Genomic DNA, 23,694 nt, shown 5'->3' on the forward strand with positions numbered 1-23,694 from the left:
TTCGTGTTTTTCTCCTTTGAAACGTGGGTTATGAGGCGTATGCAATGGGTTGCCACAATGTATGTTTCTTTGCTGAAATGTATGAGCGTGTACTATGACTGTAGGGATGTGATATGTACAGACGAGAGTCAACTGTCAGTGACATCACAATGACTGGTGTGAGTAATGTCAACAGCTTTACTGTATAGTGATGACTTTTCTCATGTAACATTGATATAAAGCATGGGAAATACTTGGTCATTTTTTAACATAAATGAATACAAAGCAAAAACTTTGTACAATACCAATATTCCCCATTAAAAATAATATACACCCTCATGCTAAAATATCCTGTGTGGGAAACCTTTTTATCCACAGTACGTCCAAAAACATGAACAGTGATTTACAGAGAAAGCAGAAATTATGAATAAACTATTTATTTATTTGTTGTTGGGACTTGTGTTTCTATCACTTCAGTTTGTGATAAACACGTACATGTATTAACAGTTTTGCCCGAGTTGATTGTTAACAGATTGTTTCACACAGTTACGTGAGACATGTTTCCTAATTGTCCCTGTACCAGCAGCTCATCGCCACCCTAACACACAAAGAAAACACTATAATCTCCCTTAAAGTGAGGACCTGGGTAACAAAACCGTGAAAGGTGAGAACAGTTCAGTGATTTCCTGTAATGTTCCCCTGAGGAGGACTTTCAACAGTTTCAACTTATCAGATCCCTTGCTATCTGGTCTCCTCCCTACCCCCTGGGGCTGAGTCACGGTGGTATATTGTGATGCCCTGGGGGTACAGATAGGAGCCATATTCCACCTGATACAGGCTACATGAGGGTAGGTACTTACACCAAAATCTTAGAAAGGAAAATTCTATTATATAATGAAGGAGGAATTTCAGCGTTGAAAAGCTGTCCATTTCTGCTACTTTGATAATAATAGTTTGCTGGCTACAATTCTTTAAGAGTGGAAATAAATCAATTTTGTAGTCAAGGAAAAATATTTCATTTTTGTAAAACAGGTTTTTGTGATGTTCATATGCATCTCAACTCCCATAAACAAATAATAGAAATTGGATTACTTGATTTCTTATTCAATAAATAAGTCCATAAAACTTTTTTCAACATAAGCAGCAACCCAGTATTGCAGTGTGTTTAATAACAAACAATTTTCATATGAAACAAATCATAACAAACCCTGTACCAGTATTGCTGTGTGTATGATAACAAACAATAAAATGTATTTTTAAGAGTCCTGATAACAAACAATAAACCATGTACCCAGTATTGCTGTTTATGATAACAAACAATAAAAACAATTTTAACAAACAATAAACCATGTACCCAGTATTGCTGTGTGTATGTTGAGATTTGAAACAAATAAACCATGTACCCAGTATAACAAACAATTAACAAACACATAAACCATGTACCAGTAAATGAATGATAACAACAAAAACTACCCATGATAACAAACAATAAACCATGTACCCAGTATTGCTGTGTGTATGATAACAAACAATAAACCATGTACCCAGTATTGCTGTGTGTATGATAACAAACAATAAACCATTTACCCAGTATTGCTGTGTGTATGATAACAAACAATAAACCATGTACCCAGTATTGCTGTGTGCAACATTACAGGTGGCACTGTTGGGTTAGGTAGCCCAGCTCCTTGCTGTATCATGGAATAGGTTGTTCCTTGTGTAGTGGCATTGTAAGGAGATAAAGCAAGAGACCATGTACAACACTACACAGCTGATGATTGGTGTACCTTGATGCCAAGTCCAGGGTAACATTATAGGTATTGCAAGGTAACACCTGTTATGAAGTAAGTATGTTAGGTAACACATCTGTCACATGATCCTTCATAAACATAAATATACTTCCATATTTCCCACATGGAGACAAAACCCAACTATTTAGTCACATAGAGAAACTACACCTGGCTCTGGGCAAACTGAATACATTTGAATAATTACTTCTTTACATTTCCTCCCCAACATGACACCTATCCCACACTGACACATCCTTCATACATTGTGACTGTATATACCGGTAGATATACTGGTAGGTTGACACAGAATATTTAACTGCTTCTGAAGCTCAGACAACACATTCCTGTCCAGGTGAAATAATGGCGTCGGGTGGTGCTGTGGTTATCAGCCATTTACTATCAATTATTAAATTTGATGGCCATCTCACACTTCAGGCTCTCTCAATAACCAACATTGTCTTACATGGCTCAGACTGGCGATTTGCTTGGTCTGGCATGATTTGGGCAAGGGATTCTACAGTACTGATTCATGGAATCCTTTGGTGCAATAACAGTGTTGTACCATTGGAAACAATCTTGCATTACATCACTGATTAAATACTCCTTGATCAAGATAGCATGGGTTCAAACAGTCAACAGTTTTAATTTCTGCTTTTTGTGGAAAGGTCATCTGACAGGTATAAACTGATTCCTTAATTTCGATAGAATTGTGACCCAATCATTTTGAAACAGCATGTTAATGATTAGAGAAGGAAAATACATGTTATTAATCAGAATGAAAGTGACATGCAAGGAGTCCATGATTGTCTCAATCAAACATAGACATGCTGGTTTAAATGTTGAAACTGACATGAAATTGATCAGCTAACCAGTACAAACGACAAACTTTTTCAAATTTGTTTTTGTGTCAAGCCAAATGTAAATGTACCTTCTATCCAGAATTTCCGATAATGAAAGAAGTGTATAATTTGGATCCAGGCCTGCACTTCCCCCCTGAGTCTGTGGGTGACGACTGGAACGACTATTGCTGGGCTGACAAACATTGACAGGGAAGAGAGGGATCTGGCCTTGGCACAAACTTGAGACAAGAAGTGTTTTTACAACAAGGAAACCACAAAAAGCAGCGGCTCACATTTTTTATTGGAGATCTCTAGAGCTAAGGTGGGGCAGTAGGAGCTCTAACACAACCAGACATCAGGCTGCATAGCAGGAGCTTCTTCACACCGATCAATACAAACAGTTTCAAGTTCCAACTATCATTTAAGTTGAATTTAATCAAAGTAGTCTGATAGCAAAGTTATTTCAGCATTATCATCAAACATCTCAATGATTAATATGATTCATACAAAGAAATTATCTCAAAAGAAAAATGCATTACCATTTCCATATCAAAATTCATCAATAATGAAGCTGGACTCACGTAGAATCATTCCTACAAACAATTAATAGGCTGATAAGGAGCGATGTGATATGGCAGAGAATAAATGAAGCATTTGGTTGAAGAATATGTTATGATATTGAATCCTTTTCATCAAGAAAATCTTGAAGTGGATTCAAATGTGATAAGGATGCTATCTGATGATACAAGCATGGCCTAGCCTCCTTACCTTCCTCCCAGCCACTATCTTCACTGTTTGCAGCTTTCTCAAATAAACACTACACCACATGGAAATAGGTGTCGTCAACTTCATCAAAACTTGATCTAAATAACTTGTCTTCCAAGGTGAATCTCAGCTCTAACCAATGACATGCTGTTGTTCCCCATCCCGGATCGCGATGAAGGTTTATGCGACATGGAAAGGGAGGTATTTCAGCACTATTTAAACATACGACTGGGCTACCCTGATACATGACCATGTTGATATCTGGATGGGGGGAAACATACATATGTACATTTCAACATCTCTCATTAAACACAGATAACGTACCAAGAATTATCTGCTTTACTTCAAGACAATTTATTTGATGGTGAAATTTATATTGTCTTATACATGTAATATATTTTGGAGAAATATATATGCTTGCAAACAGACATATTAATACTGAACATTTATTTTAATTAAATTATGGAAATGTCTGATCATGATGTGATCATTGTAAAAAATTTGTAAATATTTAGACTGAACACAGTTCTTAGAATATGAAATGCTACAAATGTAGAGTGAAAGTTGTAGATTACCGGTAGATGTGTGTGGTATTTCCGGCTAGGACAGGGACAATGATTTGTTGGTGGCACCTGACATTAATTGCTTCACTGTATCTAAAAAAAGAAGTTTATTTCATGACCCCTAGGTCAGTGAGGCAAACCCCACTTCCACCCTATAGCAGGAACTGTGGCTGTTATACTGAAATTATGTCAAGTATTGCTTTTGTGGATACAGTGGAAACAATGGGGGGTATGTGTGTGGCATAAAGATACATAATCTGGTATACAGAAGATGTACTCAGAGATTACTTAATATACATCCCCTATCTCTGGACCACCCTACCCTACACCCTCCCCACCCATGAGCTGAAACTGTTACACAGCTGTTCCATATTGGGAGAGGAAGGGTTTCTATTGTAGGTGAACATCTACTCAAGGTGAACATCCCATGTTAGTACACTGTTCTTTCTACACAGCTGAAGAAAACTTTTTAACAAATACATTCCCACTCTATATGTTTCTTGTCTGTTAGTGACACTGAGAGAGTTACACAGGCTCAATGACCTTTTATCTGCTAATATTTTCAAACCAACAGATGGCAATTTATATACGCTTGCATATTCATGCAACCCCACTGCTGAAACCCCACCACCAGCAACCTTCATCCAGCCCACTGCTGACACCCCACCACCAACAACCTTCATCCACCCCACTGCTGACACCCCACCACCAACAACCTTCATCCAGCCCACTGCTGACACCCCACCACCAACAACCTTCATCCACCTCACTGCTGACACCCCACCACCAGCAACCTTCATCCACCCCACTGCTGACACCCCACCACCAACAACCTTCATCCACCCCACTGCTGACACCCCACCACCAGCAACCTTCATCCACCCCACTGCTGACACCCCACCACCAACAACCTTTATCCACCCCACTGCTGACACCCCACCTACCAACAACCTTCATCCAGCCCACTGCTGACACCCCACCACCAGCAACCTTCATCAACCCCACTGCTGACACCCCACCACCAGCAACCTTTATCCAGCCCACTGCTGACACCCCACCACCAACAACCTTTATCCACCCCACTGCTGACACCCCACCACCACAACAACCTGACACCCTTGTTCACCCCATCCAGCCCACTGCTGACACCCCACCACCAACAACCTTCATCCACCCCACTGCTGACACCCCACCACCAACAACCTTCATCCAGCCCACTGCTGACACCCCACCACCAACAACCTTCATCCACCCCACTGCTGACACCCCACCACCAGCAACCTACTAACAACCTTCATCCACCCCACTGCTGACACCCCACCACCAACAACCTTCATCCACCCCACTGCTGACACCCCACCACCAGCAACCTTTCATCCACCCCACTGCTGACACCCCACCACCAACAACCTTCTTTTATCCACCCCACTGCTGACACCCCACCTACCAACAACCTTCATCCAGCCCACTGCTGACACCCCCACCACCAACAACCTTTCATCCACCCCACTGCTGACACCCCACCTACCACCAACAACCTTTATCCACCCCACTGCTGACACCCCACCACCAACAACCTTTATCCACCCCACTGCTGACACCCCACCACCAACAACATCCACCCCACTGCTGACACCCCACCACCACCAACCTTTATCCAGCCCACTGCTGACACCCCACCTACCAACAACCTTCATCCACCCCACTGCTGACACCCCACCTACCAACAACATTCATCCACCCCACTGCTGACACCCCACCTACCAACAACATTCATCCACCCTCTGACCCTTCACTAAAGAAACTCCACACCTGTGCATGTTACTGTGGTTCCTGGTAATATATACCCGGACAATAAAATATGCATACACTATTTCCGGGCTACACACAATGTACTGTTCTCTACACCTAGGGAGAGACTAGTTTAAACAGCATTGTGGTATATATCCTGTCATTTTCACGCATCTTTCCACCCATGTCTCGCTGCATCTCTAGGAATCCCTGCCGCAGAACATGTATAAATAATGGTAAACAAATACCAAACCAAGCATCCGGGCACCGAGATCTTTGACAAGATGTCTGATGCTGAACAATCTCCACAGCAGTAGGATCGCTCAATTTCAAATACCAATTATTAACATTTTCATATTTTTTCAAAAGGATCTTAACTACCTTAGAAAATAACAAAGACATTTATTTGTAACAAATTTTGCAAGGAAGAGAAAATCTCAGATGGACCATGAAATGAACCTCACAAAATATGTAAAAACCACAACTAATGAACAGTACAATCTATGAGTCGTGCAAGATGTGGAGATACAGTGTGAGTTTTGACAGTGTGCCATCCACATCCTTTGTTACAGTTGTCAAGATGGAACAAGTACCATGCAAGAATACCCCATACACAGCGTAGCTGAATAATTAATGGCTGCTGAATCATTTGCATATTGGTGTTATGAATATTTGATGCGTGGCAGTGTGTAAACTGTTCCCATCTCCTGTTTCAGTAAGTGACAAGCGGGCAAGACAGATTGCAATTAACCTGAGTCCACAGTGTACCTGTACAACCTTATAGTAGACAGTACTTGATGGGAACAAGTGTCAACATTCATCTAATCCTGATGCTCCATTATCAAATTTCCTTCCATGGAAATATATCTCATATCAACCATATGTTAACAGGTACACTGAAGAAATATTGACATCTGAAGGAATTTGAATACATAATTAGATTCTTTGGAATGAAATTAAAAGTTAATCGAATAGAGTATGATAGCAAAGATAGTGAAAATAGATATTAATATAATATAAGCTGATTTCTACAGCACGTATCTCTTCATGAATACAATTGTAAAAAGGTTCCATATGAACAGCAGAGATAAAAAAAATCTCACTTTTCACATATATGAATTATAAAAATTATTAAAAAATCAATTTTTCTAACTTTGCCAAAAAATAATCATCCACAATTTATTTATTATTGATGGATTTCAGACAGTTTAGTTCATTACAAACTATTTTTCAAATCTAAAACATTTTTGTCAAATTGTGGTCTTCATTTTATTTTTACATGGATCATCGATCAGGGTCTAGATGAACGATGAGTCCATCATCACAAGATAAGTATTAGATATACATGCAGATATATACATAGTGGCGTTGACAGATGCTGTCAGTTGAAGCCGACAGAGTTGTAAATGTCTTACTTGGCTGACAACTAGCTCTCATCAATCAACATTACAACATCAAGGAAATCATCATTTGCCAAAAATATTTTTTCATAAAATTTTGCTAAAAATAACACATATGGATATGAAATATATTTCAAATGGCAATATATGGCCCTATTTAAATAAATCTTCTACATAGCTAGTTTATCACATTATACGTGTCTTATACAGTATGCTTCATAAGACATTGTATTAGCAATAAACACAATACATATAATAACATACAAGAAAATGTGTTCAGAATAATTAGCTCATTGAATGATACCAGAAAATCTGTTCATTTTAAATGCAGAAAAAAGTAAAATTACCCCAGTCAAACCATGACTCAGATTTAGAAAATAACATACTTTTCTGCCGCCCCTTAAAATGAAGCCTTTTTAAAATGTGTCTACAGCCCTCCTGTCACCATCCTCGATGGAGGACGTCCCAGTGTAATTAATACATGGATTAAAATAACCTTACCATTTCCATGCGTGCTGTTCCGGAATCTGTCACTTAACCAGAGACAAACATGCAATCAGCAACAGTTGTCAGATATTCACGCCAGGAAATGAATGTCCGAGAGTAATGTACATCGCCACATACTACAACAACTCCATGATGTGTGTCCTCACCTGTGTTGTTGCTAAAGACGTCGCCGCATCTCTGCATCACCTGCTGTCATGTGCGAACGCAGCCCACGCCTCGCTGATAGCTACTCTGTAACAGACGAGCGAAACCTTTCAGTGAGCGAACACTACTTCCTGGGCTGGACCCACTGTAGAGCCGACTCCCTTGTCTTGTAGCCAGCCAAAGACAAGAGTGTGTAATGTTGCAATACATACACCCTCACTATAACAACAAAGCTGAAATTAACATTATATACCCAAATTTTGAAACACACATTGAGATATATATTGCAATCCGTTGATTTTGTAAATTGATACTGACACAAATTGACATATTTACGATAAAGACTGATATGTACATATCCTTATAGCGAGGGTCCTTGAAATTGATTTCCACTTGTAAACCCAGGAAGTAGGGGCTGTATTAAACTTGTAGCTAGGGTATTTTACAGTACATTTGTGAAATACTGTTTGTTTCGCCTGCTCAGACCCGACTGAAACGTGAAACCTTAACGAGATTACTAGCTGCAAGTAAATGTCCATCCACCACCGCAGTACTGTTGGAATTTGTCACACAAAAAACTGATATTGTCTTGTAACCAACGGAAACATTTGTCCCATATTCACAGGAAGAAACTACAAGAGTATGCTAACCAGTTTGACTTTGTCGTTGCCGGATGAAATAAACATCAGATAGACAGCTGATTACTGAATCAATGCACTTCCATAATGTCCTCAAACACTAATTGTCATACACAACCAGGAACCCTTGCCACGGAACTTTGATATTTTAACCAACAACATCTCTTTCAGCATTCAGTGTGTATTTTAAGAATAAGTAGGATGACAAAGGATCAAGGACAAGACTCCATCAGATTCTGAACCAAAGATTCCTGGCTTGGTTCAGATCAAACGCTTTAGTCTTCATTCACATCAATTGGAAACTTGTTGCAACATGAGAAACAATAAAGAATAGGTAAACATGCCATATATGTATAAATAAACATGCCATATATGTACGGTAAACATAGTATAAAAATATAGGTAAACATACCATATAGGTAAAGAGAAAACTATCATATTAAAGTATAAAAATAGACAGAATATAGTGAGTGAGTATGGTTTCCGCATTCACCAATATTCCAGCAATATCACAGTTTTGGACACCAGAAATGGGCTTCACACATTGTACCCATGTGGGGAATCAAAACCCAGGCCTTCCGTGTGACGAGTGGACGCTTTAACCACTAGGCTACCCAACTACCCCTCACAGAATAAAAGTATAGACAAACATACCATATAAGCATGGATGAAATTACCGTAGAAGTTGGGCCTACAGAAGAATATTCCTGAAACTGATGTCTTACCTGAGATGCTCCAGCAGGTGACACGTACAAACATAACATCTGTTGCAGGTGACATGTACATTAGCAGTAATGGAGGCACCTAGATAAACCCAATCACATCTACCTCTGATTGGTTCCTCCATCAACCAACTGAACATATAATTAATCTCCCAGTTAACAATCAGAATAAAGTAACTAGGTTCAATCTACTTAACACCGACTTTCTTCTCTTCGGAAGAAATTACTTCACAAACAAACTTTCTACAACAGGGTTGTGGCGCTAACACTCACTGATCAAGTCAAAGACAGCTGTTGGTTTAATTCCAGCATGAAAGAGTAAAACAATGGCCCCTCCGATGTTGTACTTTCACAGATATATTGTTTTCCAATCAAAGCCTACTGTCTCCCCATCTGCCTGTTTAACAGCTTAACACTCTGTGTTCAACTTGACAAAAACACACCGTGCAGTAAACAAACTACACACAGTCTTCAAAGGAAGTACAGAGGTTTCCATAAACTGAAACTGGATTAGTGAAAAGTTTAGTTTTAAGTGTTGAAGGGGAATTGTAATCAAACCTTAAGTCTAGCCTAGTGCTAATTAGGCCACAGAGTGGTCAGATAGCAGAACAATGGTCTTTAAATCCTTTGTGGCCCAGGGTCTGTTAAACAATGACCTATCACAACACACTTAGTCTTAATGAGTTTTAAAGCAAATGTGGCAATTATTCATGTGAGACATTCAAGGAGAGATAAATATTTGACATTTCCCAAGTCCACTCCACTGTAATCATTGTTTTCTCTGAAGCACTTCAAGTAAATAGTCCACTTTCTTTGATGTGAAAAATGGAAGTGGGAAGTAGTTTTGTAAATTTTCAAAATAAACTCTCTAAAAGTATAGTTAAATACTAATCAGTGATATCTTTTATGCATAAAAAAATCAATGGTAAGACTTCAACCCGCATCCCCCCTAAATTTTAACGATGAGGAAAAAGATTGCATTTATTTAATTATTCAGGTAATATGATTTGACTATTAAGGGATACAGACGGTCTTTCCAAATCACTAAAAAACTGGTTAGTTTCTTTTGAAACTTAATAAAAACTAAACATTAATAATGAACTAATAGTGAAATGTTCCACAAGTAAAGTTTACTGATATTAAGAATGGTAAAGAATGGTATTGTCAAAGACAACATCAATGCCCAATATCAGTCTAACATATTGCGTCACTGACCCAAAACATCACTAATTGCTTCACATTCCATTATAATTGATCCAGGTCCTTAAAACCTTTACAACACAGCCTTTTGGATGATAATAAACTTAAAAGTCAGTCAAATGGAAATCCTACCTCATACGCCACCAGGTGCTCAACCATGGAGAGTTTGAAAATGTTGCTCACCCTTAGCAATATGTTCCAACTGGCGTGTTTGTATTCAAATTGTGGCAGTCTTTGTTTAAACAGTTGTTACAACTGTCAGGAGTGTGTAGAGACCAGTCCTCATTAACTTGACATCATTAAATACAGTCTTTCTGGGTATTTTACAATTGACATATTCTAATCTTTAAAATAACTAATCTTTTGACACTAAAAGGAATTTTGAGAAATAATTTTCTAATACATGAAGAATGTTGATAACCATCAATGCCCATCAAAGAAGTTTGTAATACATGCTGACGATTCCTTTGTTTGTAGTCTGGAACGTCGGGACATGAGAGGGAAAAGATTGTACTATTGGTGGAAGTTGAAACAACACTTCCATATCATGGTTTATTAATTTATCATCAAATGTTAATATTTGGTACATTGCTTTATTGAAACTTAAAGGAAAATATTAACTGAGTTTAGGCTACTTTGTGTTATGTTTCATGACTTTCATTGGTTCATAAGGAACTGCAGCAAGGAATATATTCTCCAACTCAGAAATCTACACACAATCTGCTTTCTTCATAGTGGGGGGAAATAACCCTCCATGTATGGTGGCTTGTTTCAAAGGGACATGATCATTTCCAGATATAAATGACTTCCAGTTTTGTAAATGGGATGAAAATGAACATTGTCTCCAGGTTGAAAGATGAATGAGAAACACTATTTTGATGTTTACGCGATGGCATCATCAGTTTCAGCATTTCTCTTTTCATGACAAAAGTCATTTTATCTTAGAGGGAGTAAGACAATTTTAAAAATTCATGTGAGCTCATCTTAAGCATCTCAGTCATTCATGCATAACTAGCTAAGGAGCTGCAACCTTTGATGACAAGCTGCTTGTAACTATTGAAGCAGAACCATGGTTAATTTATAGAATCCCAAATCAATCTAGTTATTCAGGAGAGTGTTGTGTGTGTTCAGCAGGTATTGGGTAAGCTGAATGTTGGTTTGTATAGACCATGGAGGTGACATTACTCAGTCTCGACTCTGAATAAGGTGTTAATTGTCTCGTCAGAGCTTAATATTTCTGGTCTAATTGTGCGTCATCAATAAAACATGGACCAGAGTGGAAATAAACTCTCACCTGGAAAACATGTTGACATGAAAAGATTACAGAGCATATATTTGTACACTATGAAGAAATATAGTACGTTGAAATTCAGGTCTCAGATCACCTGCAGTGATTAAAAGATTAATAATCAAGACCTACAGTTTTAAAACCAGGGACCATGCACACAGCTGATCAGTGTTCTTTGCACCTTTGTAGTTGTGAAGTGAGGGCCACTAAACAGCCACCAAACTTCCAGCCAAATCATGCCAGCATCTCAACAATGAAGTCAGCCTAGTGGCTGAAAGCACGAGCAATGATCTACACTACTGGAGTAGGATGATACACAACCTGCCAAGTTACCCAGGCTTGACCATCTGATCCCCATTTATGTCTTACAGCAAACAAGAGGAACAGGGCCCCGCTCCTCAGACTTTAACATAGACTTATGACTGTCGTAGCGCTACGATCGCTTTGAGGAACGGGACCCAGGTCACTTACTCTCTGCTCGTACAAAGGTAGTCTTAATACGCTTCAGACTGTCATGAACTACACAGTACAGCGTGGTTTAACATAGACTTACGACTGTCGTAGTGCTACGATCGCTTTGAGGAACGGGACCCAGGTCACTTACTCTCTGCTCGTACAAAGGTAGTCTTAATACGCTTCAGACTGTCATGAACTACACAGTACAGCGTGGTTGGTTCTATTAGGATATTTACTGAATGGAAGGATGAGGAATTACAGAGTTATGTTTCTGACATTACTTCATGTAATGTGCATTTTCTAGCAGTTGTCACATTATACTGTATGTTATTTGAGATTAAAGGTGAGGGACGGAAAGGTTGGTCCAGCGTTCACATCCTGGTTGCCAGGCTCCAGGGTCTATCCTCACACTCTGCATCCACTGCAGCTGACAGATGGTCGAAGTGTTACCAACATTTGTCTCTCCTCCCAATGACACCCATTAAATCCCATCAATTTTCTCACCCTCTCACAGCTGATCTGGTCACTCTATCACTGCATGTTATGTCTGCTTCTTAGATAAGATTTGACCCAATCTCCTAATCCTTTATTTACACAATCGGCCATTCTCCAATATTGGCTAATTCAAGTTCAAGTAGCTGTATCATTGCAATTACCCAGTCTGTGAAACAGGCTTCTGTTAATTGTCTTGTCTATTGGGGCTGGACTTGCCTATTGCAGCAGATGCTGGTTTCTTGAGGATTCAGATTTAGGTTCTTTATTCAGTAAAGACTTGGGCTATATGCCCCTCGTCATCGATTTACACTGTATACAGGATAGAACATGGTTATCCATTGAAATATACATAATTTGTACATTTACAAAAGAAGGCTGGACAAAACATTAGGGTACTTACATACATAACTTAATGTATTTACATAATTTTGCAACACTTTAGATGGGTTTGTTAATAATTGTAAAAATATCAACATACTTGATTTCTTCCAAATATAGGGTTTAATAAGCTGTTTTCGATGTAGAGTATGTTTTGGGCAAATTAAAATGAAATGATATTCATCTTTAATTACATTTACATTACAGGAACACTTGAGGCTTGATGTTTTACAGTAGCATTGACAGGACAGGAACACTTGAGGCTTGATGTTGGTCTGTATGTATCAGTGACAGGAACGAGTCCCATGTACATACATGTATCTGGGGTTACAATGTTTCATGATCAGTGACAGGGGAGGTACTATGTATCAGTGACATAGTCCCAGTGTATCAGTGAAAATGATATAAGGCATGTACATTCAGTTTTCACTGAGTCCCATGTACATACATGTATTCACCAATGTTTCATGACCAGTAAAAAAACACCTGAAGTCCTGCTTGAAAACTAGTATTTACTATTTACTATTTACTATTTTACATTCTTTTACTATTTACTATTTTACATTCTTACACCAGATTCTGTGTTATTGAGTGTTATCACAGGAACATGTTCCAAGGACAGAAACCGCAATCATCTGCAAACCAAAAATGGCTTCTGAAACAGTTTTAGAGTTGACAATAAAACCTTTGATCAGAACAATTGTTGATGTTCTCTTCAGCTTTCACTCATCTGTCTGTAATCTTCTTACTTCTAAAATACATACTCTTCTGACTGCATTCACACATCCTTCCCGAGTTAACACTTGTTTGTTTTTCATTCATTGACAGTAACCTAATTTGGAACTTTAAATACTTAGAATTAGTAAACCATTTGTAAACTACAATAAAGGCCTACTGCTACGATCGATGTCAACTCTCTTAGTTGCTGTCCCAGTCACACGTACTGTCACACATGGTGATAGAACATTCTGCAAAGCAGGAGCTGTGTGTGGAACAAACTTCCAGCCTACTTACGTGACAATACCAACATCACAAGTTTCAGATCTGAACTGAAAACTGTTGAAAAGAGCATACAACTAAGCACTTTTGAGCAGTTTTCTGGATTAAGGCGCTATAAAAATGCCTAACTTATTATTATTATTACTATTAATGCTAGCAGTTGTACATAGGAGACCACATCTGTTTGACACAGGGGACCTAACTATCCCAGTTATTGTTGATGTGAGCACCCACAAGAAGGCATTTAGCACCCTCACCTTGTGGTTGATTGCACCTTGATGTCTACTTGACATATGGTGATGGATTCATGTTGACAGGCCCAGGGGTGTGGTGCCGTGCTGGAATATGTAGTTCATAGGTGAGTGAAGGCAATTATTCATAACGTACACACTGTAAACCTTATGAAGTGATCATCTGTGACAGTTTCATAATCATGGCGGCATGAAATGACTTAAGGTGGCATTAAAACACAACCACAGACTATTGGAGTATCATGGAGTCACACTGTGTTGACTTAATCAACATATTTTGTAGTGTCAGGATTCATGTTGATAATAATTCCTGTCTGTTCTATGATGATAGAGTTGTATCTGTTGTGGAATGCTTAACACATACATATACTCATGCCAATAATGGTTGTCACCCCACTCCCCACCCCAACCCCACACCCCCTCTCCAATAAAAAAAATTGAAGGGGGTGACAACCATTATTGACATGAGTATATATGCAGTTGTCTATTTGTTAAGTTTACCTGTAATCTGAACAGTTTAAACATATGTTTTGTACTTTTCCCGCCTGGCCAGGTGCACTGTGGCCAGATGTGTATCAATGTCCAGGTAGGGTCAGTGCTGACCCATTGACCTACAAGGGGGCTTGTCCACTCCCCTGACTTTGTGTCACCTTCCCCTCTTCAACAGGATTACTTCCAAGTGCCACCTCTCCATTCAAACTGCATAACACAAGCCTGCTCTTATAGCCACTCAGTTTCAAGGCCAAATCTCATTAAATTCTACAGACACATTTACCATTCTCACAGTGGTCAGGGTGGTGGTCAAAGGGCTGTGGCCACTGTGACCTCTGCACTGACCAACACTTGGCCAAACTCTTAGGGTTACTTTGATTCCACTTAACACTGGACTGCACACACTTTCCATCAATTACATGCTTGAAACAGCCATTGAGGACAGTTCATGGGACTGTGTTGCCAGCAGGGACAGTGCTGCCAACATTGGTTCCTTTCAATACAAGTGTCTGCATATGTCAGGGAGACAAACAAGGTTCTGGGGGAGTGGGTCCACTCCAACTAGGGTGCTCCTTCTGGGCAAGGCAATGAACAGTTTCATTTGTAAAACACTTGTCAAAACAATTCTGAAAGACTAAATTTAATAATTGATAATTCTTACAATTATTCTTTTTCATGATTCTTTATCATATTCTCTATAAGAAATATACAAGACTTGGGTATAAGCATCCATGTTATTTGATGCAGAATGAAACAAATTAAGATACCATTAAATGTTTACTGGTCATGGTAGTCAGCTTTCACGCAAACATGTAGACAATGATGGTTACAGACCCCAGAGCATAGAATTGTATTAAAAACTCACGCCATTCCATTCTCATCTCAAGCTCAAGTAGACCAATCACCTTTTCTGCTCTTGATAATTAGAGACATCAGGTTTGCTTTAATACTTGTGTGTTCATTTCAGAATGATTTTTACTTAACCTTAGCCTATGAACCCTGACGTTTATCAATAAACATTTTATAAAGAATTGTTTAAATATTTCATTTTCTACAAATGTTCACAGCTCAATCAAGACTTGACCATGAAATTGTGTACACGTTTCATTCAACATGCAGTTCACCTCTGTTAGGGTTCACATGTGAAGTATTCCTTTACTCTGAAGTGAAGACACACAAGAAGTTTATCCACGGAGTCCCCACTGGGAAGCCAACACTATCAACTTGTCTCCATGACACACTTCCTTCTAACAAATCTCATTAAAACTTTCAACCCAGCTGGCATGGAGAAGTTGAGAGAAGAAGCTGATAGATGAAGGAGGTACTTCTCCGCTATCAAGACCCTCATCACAAAGGCTTGACTCCTTCACGGAGCCAGAAACTATAGAACCCTAATAGAGGCAGCCATCTTGAATCCCTCCTGGCAAGATCTTTTCTTTCCCTGTCACCTCCAGTCAAAAGAAAACTGGCTTGAAAAACTTCACGAGTTTGATTGAGCTAATGAAATTGAAAGGTGACTTGCTTGAGAAGACCCACAATTAGACAGATTGCATATGTCTTTTAAATTCCCAGCATGCATCAGGGTAATCAGTGGTAGGGCAGGAAGGGGGAGGGGCTGTACTGCTGGTTTCGGGGGAGGGGTTGGGGACCAAGGGTAGTAAGTGGACATAATGTCTGTGATTGACCATTAATTGAGTATAGAGCATGTCCACAGAAGACCAACATCTGCTGCAATCTACAAGGGTCATTGTGATGACCTAGGTCAATTGCTTGTACATTTCATCTTGACTGTACTGTCTTTGGGCCTTGCTTTATGTCCTTAAACATGGACATTAATGTTAGCCTAAACACTTTGTGAGTAATAGTGCAGAAGTCATTCAATGGATTCCGTGTCACCAGTGGTATGGGTTCAAGGACAACACCAGGGCCAACAATCTGCCAACTGTCCACACCGGGAAACCACATAAGTTGTGTAATGATTGACATGAAGATGGATAGGGCAGAAATTGAAAAAAATATATATTTTCCAATAAATGATAAAATGATATCGTGTCATCACTTCACCCCTCCCCACCCCTTGAACAAATAATTGTTGGAGATCTACCACCCGAGTTGAAGCTTGATAAAAGGTGGTCTGATGTGGAGATGTAGTTACTGTCCAACTTTCCAAGTCTATAAATGGTTCTCACAATGTATCTATCCCACAGCTTATTTTCACATTCATGTACATAAAACTTAATTAACCTGCTGTGTATATGAAATATTAGTAACTCACAAAACTTTGGCACAAAATGTTTGAAACTGACACAAAATGGAGTTTGGCATTTCTGCCACAAAATGAGAAACCATTTCTGCTCACTACTGGAACTTTGTTGCACCCTACTGATGCCTTGTTGCACCCTACTGATGCCTTGTTGCACCCTACTGATGCCTTGTTGCACCCTACTGATGCCTTGTTGCACCCTACTGATGCCATGTTGCACCCTACTGATGCCTTGTTGCACCCTACTGATGCCTTGTTGCACCCTTCTAGGCCAATGCTTGACCTAAGCATCAATGTGCTGGTTGTGACTGACTTTAGTTTGGGATTATAACTAGGAATATAATAATCATTAAATTCAACTTTCTCATGGGAAAATTATGTGATTATTCTCTAAGGATTTAACTTTATACCTGATAGGTAAAGATAATGAGAAAATATCTCCGAAAATGTCAACTTTGTAATTCAGTGCCTATGGGCTGCAAGCTATCTCCTGAGAAAAGTTATAAACTAAAGCGGTAAGATGTGGATTACTGATAACCTCACTGATGTTGTTTTGTCCCATAATGCCCCTTCAGGCCTGGATTGACTCTACACTAACCTCAAACACACTCAGTAAAATATGTCAGCAAGGTTTTACAGAAATATCTTGTGTTCTGTTGGGCATATATCATGGTTTAATAGGATGGCTAAAACAGAAATATCTACACAAAAACAAGTGTGCCAGGCTGGCATCCCATCATCAACATATGTGACAATATCTCCACAGTGATACTGAATCTGTACAGGCACGACTGACATCCTCAACATATGTGACAATATCTCCACAGTGATACTGAATCTGTACAGGCACGACTGACATCCTCAACACATGTGACAATATCTCCACAGTGATACTGAATCTGTACAGGCATCCCATCATCAACATATGTGACAATATCTCCACAGTGATACTGAATCGACAGGCATCCATCATCAACATATGTGACAATATCTCCACAGTGATACTGAATCTGTACAGGCATCCCATCATCAACATATGTGACAATATCTCAACATATGTGACAATCCCATCATCAACATATGTGATATCTCCACTGAATCTGAATCTGTACAGGCATCCCATCATCAACATGTGACATCTGTACAGGCATCATCACACATGTGACAATATCTCCACAGTGATACTGAATCGGGTACAGGCATCCCATCATCAACATATGTGACAATATCTCCACAGTGATATCTGAATCTGTACAGGCACGACTGACATCCTCAACACATGTGACAATATCTCCACAGTGATACTGAATCTGTACAGGCACGACAGACATCATTTAACATCAAAGACCTTGATTTATTCATTGGAGATTATCTGGTAAAACTGTTTCCACTTGGTGTAAAAGACAAATTATTGACGAAAGATATATGACTGGAAGATCCAAAAGCATTGATGACACATACATGGCATGCACAGCTTCATGTTGAAATGTCAAGGTTTACTTTGAAATAGCTTGTTGATATACTGTTGTGCACGTTGTATCAATACATTTAACATCTAGGTGACAGACTGCACACTCTCATGTTGATATGCTGTTGTGCATGTTGATATGCTGTTGTGCATGTTGATATGCTGTCATGCATGTTGATATGCTGTTGTGCATGTTGATATGCTGTCGTGCATGATGATATGCTGTCGTACATGTTGATATGCTGTTGTGCATGTTGATATGCTGTTGATATGCTGTTGTCATGCATGTTGATATGCTGTCGTCATGCATGTTGATATGTTGATATGCTGTCATGCATGTTGATATGCTGTTGTGCATGTTGATATGCTGTTGTGCATGTTGATATGCTGTTGTGCATGTTGATATGCTGTTGTGCATGCTGCATGATGATACATGTTGATATGCTGTTGTGCATGTTGATATGCTGTCATGCTGTTGTACATGTTGATATGCTGTTGTGCATGTTGATATGCTGTCATGCATGCAGTTCTTCAGCAGGGCATATGGAGCAGTATGTTATCTGTGGAAACTGTTACACCTCTAGTAAGATCCTTGCAATCCAACCGGTTAACAAATGAAGTTGTTAGTCTGTGCTATGTGACAAAACAAAACATGTACATCCCCCAAAACATGCAAGCCCTCTGGTCCCTGTTTTCAGACATTGATTGCCGCATCATGTTTGCACTGAATAATAGTAATCCTGCAATGCAGGTATTTAATCATATGAGCCCTAAGTAGCAGATGCCTTGGAGAATCACAGTGGGGAAGTGTCAACAACGAAATCCATGTATTCCGAGTATGATCCAATACTACACCATCTTGACCCCCAGATATCCACCTCTCTTGTGTCTACTACTCCTTTTCATGACTAAGCATGAGGCAGCTGACAAGTTTGGACCTTGCTGACCCGTGGTTGACAGTATGAACAACAATCTATTCTGACAGGACCTTATACAGCACTAACAGCCTATTATTGCCATTAAACTCCCACAAGATGTAGTCGTCCCTACAGATTATTCTAAATGGAAGGAAAACTGTATCACGCGTCAACTGCTGGTGCACAGAGAACCTTTTTGTACCATATGATTGTATTTTTAAGTTTTCCTAGTCAGTTTCTAGCTAGAGTCATGCTTTTGTATACAGGAAACCAAAAATATGGTACAAGTATTTTTATTTAATTTACCATTACTACTATATAGAAATAATTATATAATAAAGTAATCCTTTACAATATATCATAAGCAGATTCTGACAGCAAGACTTGTTGTTTGTTCCAAATACCAGTCTTATTAAATATTTATAGTCAGCAACATGGGAACTTGTTAATTCAGGAGATGGAAGTCATTACAAACATGTCGTGGTCATGCATGCCTTGAGTGAGCTGTCTCCCTTCAACACCACCATAAGTAGTGGAGGACACAACAAACACTTCAACATTGATCTGCCTTCCAGACCAACATTCTCCAGCAGCGGTGCTCATTCATCATACAATAATTCATTAGTAAATTGTTTAGAAGAAAAGGCATCACTTCCTCGATCAATGGATTTGTTGACTAAAACTGCCATCAAGTCAGGTGTTAGGGTCAATCTGTATCAAGGGTGAAATTAAACGATACAGTTGACAAGATGTACAATGGAAGCAAATAATGTTGTACCTGGTTGATAGCTGCAATGTTCAGTTTATTCTGGGACACATTTGATTGATTTTTAAAACCTTGTAGCTGTCTTGCACAAACTACCATGCCATCAGGAAATGCTATTGTAGTCTGAGTAAGATTAGAATTACTTCTAGCTGAGGTTATGTTTAAAAACATGTCTTATATAAGGAATGAGAGAAACACTAAAACCACATTGATTTGTCTTTATTCTTCATCATCACCTTCATCATCATCATCATCATCATCATTGACATCTTTCTTGTCCTTGAATCAGTGATCAAAATGTCAAGGTGACACCAGGTATTTGGGATAAGGAATTGTCTGGTTTTTCAGTGGGTTAAGGATCATCAGACCAAACATGAAGATATTAAATACTTTTGAACTGACCTGTACATAACAGATACTAATTCTTTCATACTTTATATACTGTTATATATACATAATGACACATACTAGAGTGATATTGTCCTGACAAACCTAGATGTAACATAAGGTCTATCTGGGTACAGATTCTAGTACTTTCGTTGAGTTGAGACCCATTCGGGAATCAAACCCACACCAGGCACCTAGTTGCCAGCATACAAAGTCAGCCGCCTAACCCGCTCAGCCAACGCAGCTTCCACAAAAATGGAAGTCGGACAACTGGTAGTCTAGATTGCGGACTTTGTGTACCCCTCTGATAAGTGTATATTAGCACGGCACCCGCGGCCGAAAGCTATGATTACACAATGCCATTTAGAAAGTAGTCAAATGTAACATATGTTATATTTGGGATTACACTTTCTTAGTAAAGTACAGATTTCTAGTGCTTTTGTTGTGTTGAGTCCCATACAGGATTCGAATTCTCACCATCAAAGTCAGGCACCTAGTCGCCAGCACACAAAGTCAGCCGCCTAACCCGCTCAGCCACTGTGGCTTCCCGGATGGGACTCAACCCAACAGAACTATAGAATCTGTACTTTACTAAGAAAGTGTAATCCCAAATATAACATAGGTTACATTTGACCACATTTTAAATAACATTGTTTATTCAAACCTAGATGTCAAGTTACTTGTATGCTGGTGTTAATATATTCAACATACAGTACACCTACAAGATAAGTATTTCTCCAGATCCTGAAGTGCAAAGACTGTAATTGCCTCTGTTGGTTGTCAGTTTGACGACCTGTCAAGTGTCATGCAGCATGTCCGTGGTGACAAGCGACACGAGCAGTCAGTGTCAAGTACATGGCTGGTGCAGGGACACATCAGAAACCTTCATTTAACTTTGTTCCTGGGGCAGTGAATAGCCACTCAAGTGTGGTCAGGTACTGTTTTGTTTATCTAGGATCACATTTCGACTGGAGATCAATTCTGAATGTGTTCAAATGTGTTGACAAGATTCTATTTCACACTGATACCATCTACAACTTTACATATTGACAGAACACTTTCTGTGGGTGTGTTATCATATTCATAATGTTTTGTTCTAGAACTTTGATAAAATCTTGCCCCCCTCTGTAGATGTCGTGTCTGGTTCGCTGTTTGCCTGGTGTGGGACTGTTAGGGGGGTAAGAAATGGGGGAGAGCTACTGGTTTTACTATTTTACTCAATCATGACTTAAGTGACATCTGAGATGGAATGAAAGCCTGTACATTTCACATCTATTTCAAAACAGAGATGTCAATTTCAAAGATGGACATGTGATAAGAGTGTTGATCAAAATGATTATTGGAGCCGCTGAAATATACATCCTGCATAATTGTCATCCCCTTCACACTCTTCAATTCATTGCTAATCTCAATCCTTACATTATGAATACTTAAAAGGTTTTAAAAGTACAAGAGGAATGCTTTTAAAAGCGAAATGCCAATGCAATTGAAGGAGGGGTCCCTCAGGCCCCCATTAACAGAGGGTCACTTGTGAAAGAGGGTTGTATTCAAACAGTCCCCTTACACCCGCGCCAGGGATCGAGTGGTCAGCACAAAATGTCAGTGTTCAATGTTTGTCCTGAAATACAATGAAAACAGGCACAACACCAATAACTTCTGACGATATGGACGTCTTTACTGAAAGTCAAAGAATGAACCTTTTACATTGTTAGCAGATCATCATGTCCCTCTTGACCAGACAGATGCATTATGGGAGTAGAAGTATCCTACTTTCTGAAAAGGTTTTTTAAAATACACTTTTTCTTTAGAACCTTCAAGTGGATCAGCTCAGCAAGAGAGAACTCCAGATAAAAAGCGTTCTACTTCAATAGTCTGCTAAAGATAAGCTGGAAATCCCATTTCATTGTCCACGTGTTTGGTGGCAAGAAGAAAGCCTTCAAAGGAAGGGAGCTCCGTGTGAGTCTCACTTGTCTGATTACCTTCACCTGATATTGGAACTTTCATTGATAAACTAACAAGTCCTAAAGAGACATTGACAATAATCATAGTGTTGGATGTTACACAGCATGGTTGTGAAACGTTTATTTACAACTTTCTTTATGGTGGGTTCCCTAAATTAGTTAATGACTATACTTACTGCATATCTGGTACGTACCTCGTTACATAGTCCACCGTTACCACCCACACAGACTCTTGACCAACTTCCATATGTATCACTAGGTAATTTCACCATGTTCTGAGAGACACTGACATTTCATTTAGATTTAACTGATTAATTAATTCATTAAAACAGAATTAGTTTTAACACTAAAATGGCCTTTAAATAAGGTTAAGGCCATCTCTAAAGTATACATTATACAATAAAACATGCTATTGGTATGTCATTGACACAAAACTGACACTAATAACAATTTGTTGTAGTTTTTGATTTACACATTATGTGCGAAAAATTCCAGGTCAGGAGTATGGAATAAAATAGAAATATAGACCCATTTGACATTAATTTAGGTTCTAAACTGTTCTGTGAATATGTTGCCATGTATGGAGTGTTCCTGAAGCTTGTGTTGTCAGTTTGTATGCACTCTAGAGTTAGAGGTTTAGTCTGCAGTTAGAAGAATAACGGTGCTTAACATTTCTTTTCACTTTCCAGGTTCTGCCAATTTGTAAACCAACTGAATAATTTATAGCTTATGTAGAACTGAAATCACCCCTCTTTCGATCAAACACTAAATGGCCTGGCGGGCCCATGTGCGAAATATGCATTGTGTCAAAAAGCGTATGTTAAATCTCCAAATCATCATCATCATCATCATACAAGTCACAGTAGCTTGACGGGAAGATGGGAAGGATACATAAACCGTTAAAACTCATAATGAAGGTCTTCTAATTGACAATCAATTTGTCATTTTCATATTTTACAAAACACATCATAGTCATACTGGGAGACTAATTCTTCAAGATCAAATGCAGTCAACAAACTCTTTACCGGTTTGTTGGTTAGGTTTGTGGCCGGTCCTGATCAGGATAGAGCCACCTACTGTTTATAATGCCCATATAATGAACACTGGATAAATATTTGTAATCCATCACAAAGTGAAATTTGATTCAAATTACACAAATAAATGCTGTCTGAGGTCTGATGAACAATGGGCTGGCAAGGGCACCTGTTTTATTCACCTGTCAATGACCTGATATT

General features: G+C 39.0%; 2 protein-coding genes across 2 annotated transcripts in view; one reads left to right on the top strand and one right to left on the bottom strand.

Annotated features, from left to right (window-relative positions):
• LOC124257253 (protocadherin alpha-11-like) overlaps positions 1-23,694 on the bottom strand; it is a 56,374-nt gene that overhangs the window by 19,929 nt on the left and 12,751 nt on the right. The window contains exon 2 of the mRNA XM_046691266.1: positions 7,781-7,865. The gene's annotated coding sequence lies outside the window, so the exon portion shown is untranslated. The remainder of the gene's footprint in view (positions 1-7,780; positions 7,866-23,694) is intronic.
• On the top strand, positions 4,511-5,224 carry LOC124257254 (classical arabinogalactan protein 9-like). The gene has a single exon (XM_046691268.1). It carries the CDS (start codon positions 4,511-4,513, stop codon positions 5,222-5,224), a length of 714 nt encoding a protein of 237 aa, XP_046547224.1.

This window comes from Haliotis rubra, unplaced genomic scaffold, assembly GCF_003918875.1.
Source record: "Haliotis rubra isolate DU_JTF1 unplaced genomic scaffold, ASM391887v1 Scf654, whole genome shotgun sequence".
Taxonomy (NCBI): domain Eukaryota; kingdom Metazoa; phylum Mollusca; class Gastropoda; order Lepetellida; family Haliotidae; genus Haliotis; species Haliotis rubra.

Bases quoted from the DNA above. Each gene is read 5' to 3' on its own strand.
- LOC124257254 (XM_046691268.1), top strand. From the start codon at position 4,511: ATGGCAATTTATATACGCTTGCATATTCATGCAACCCCACTGCTGAAA.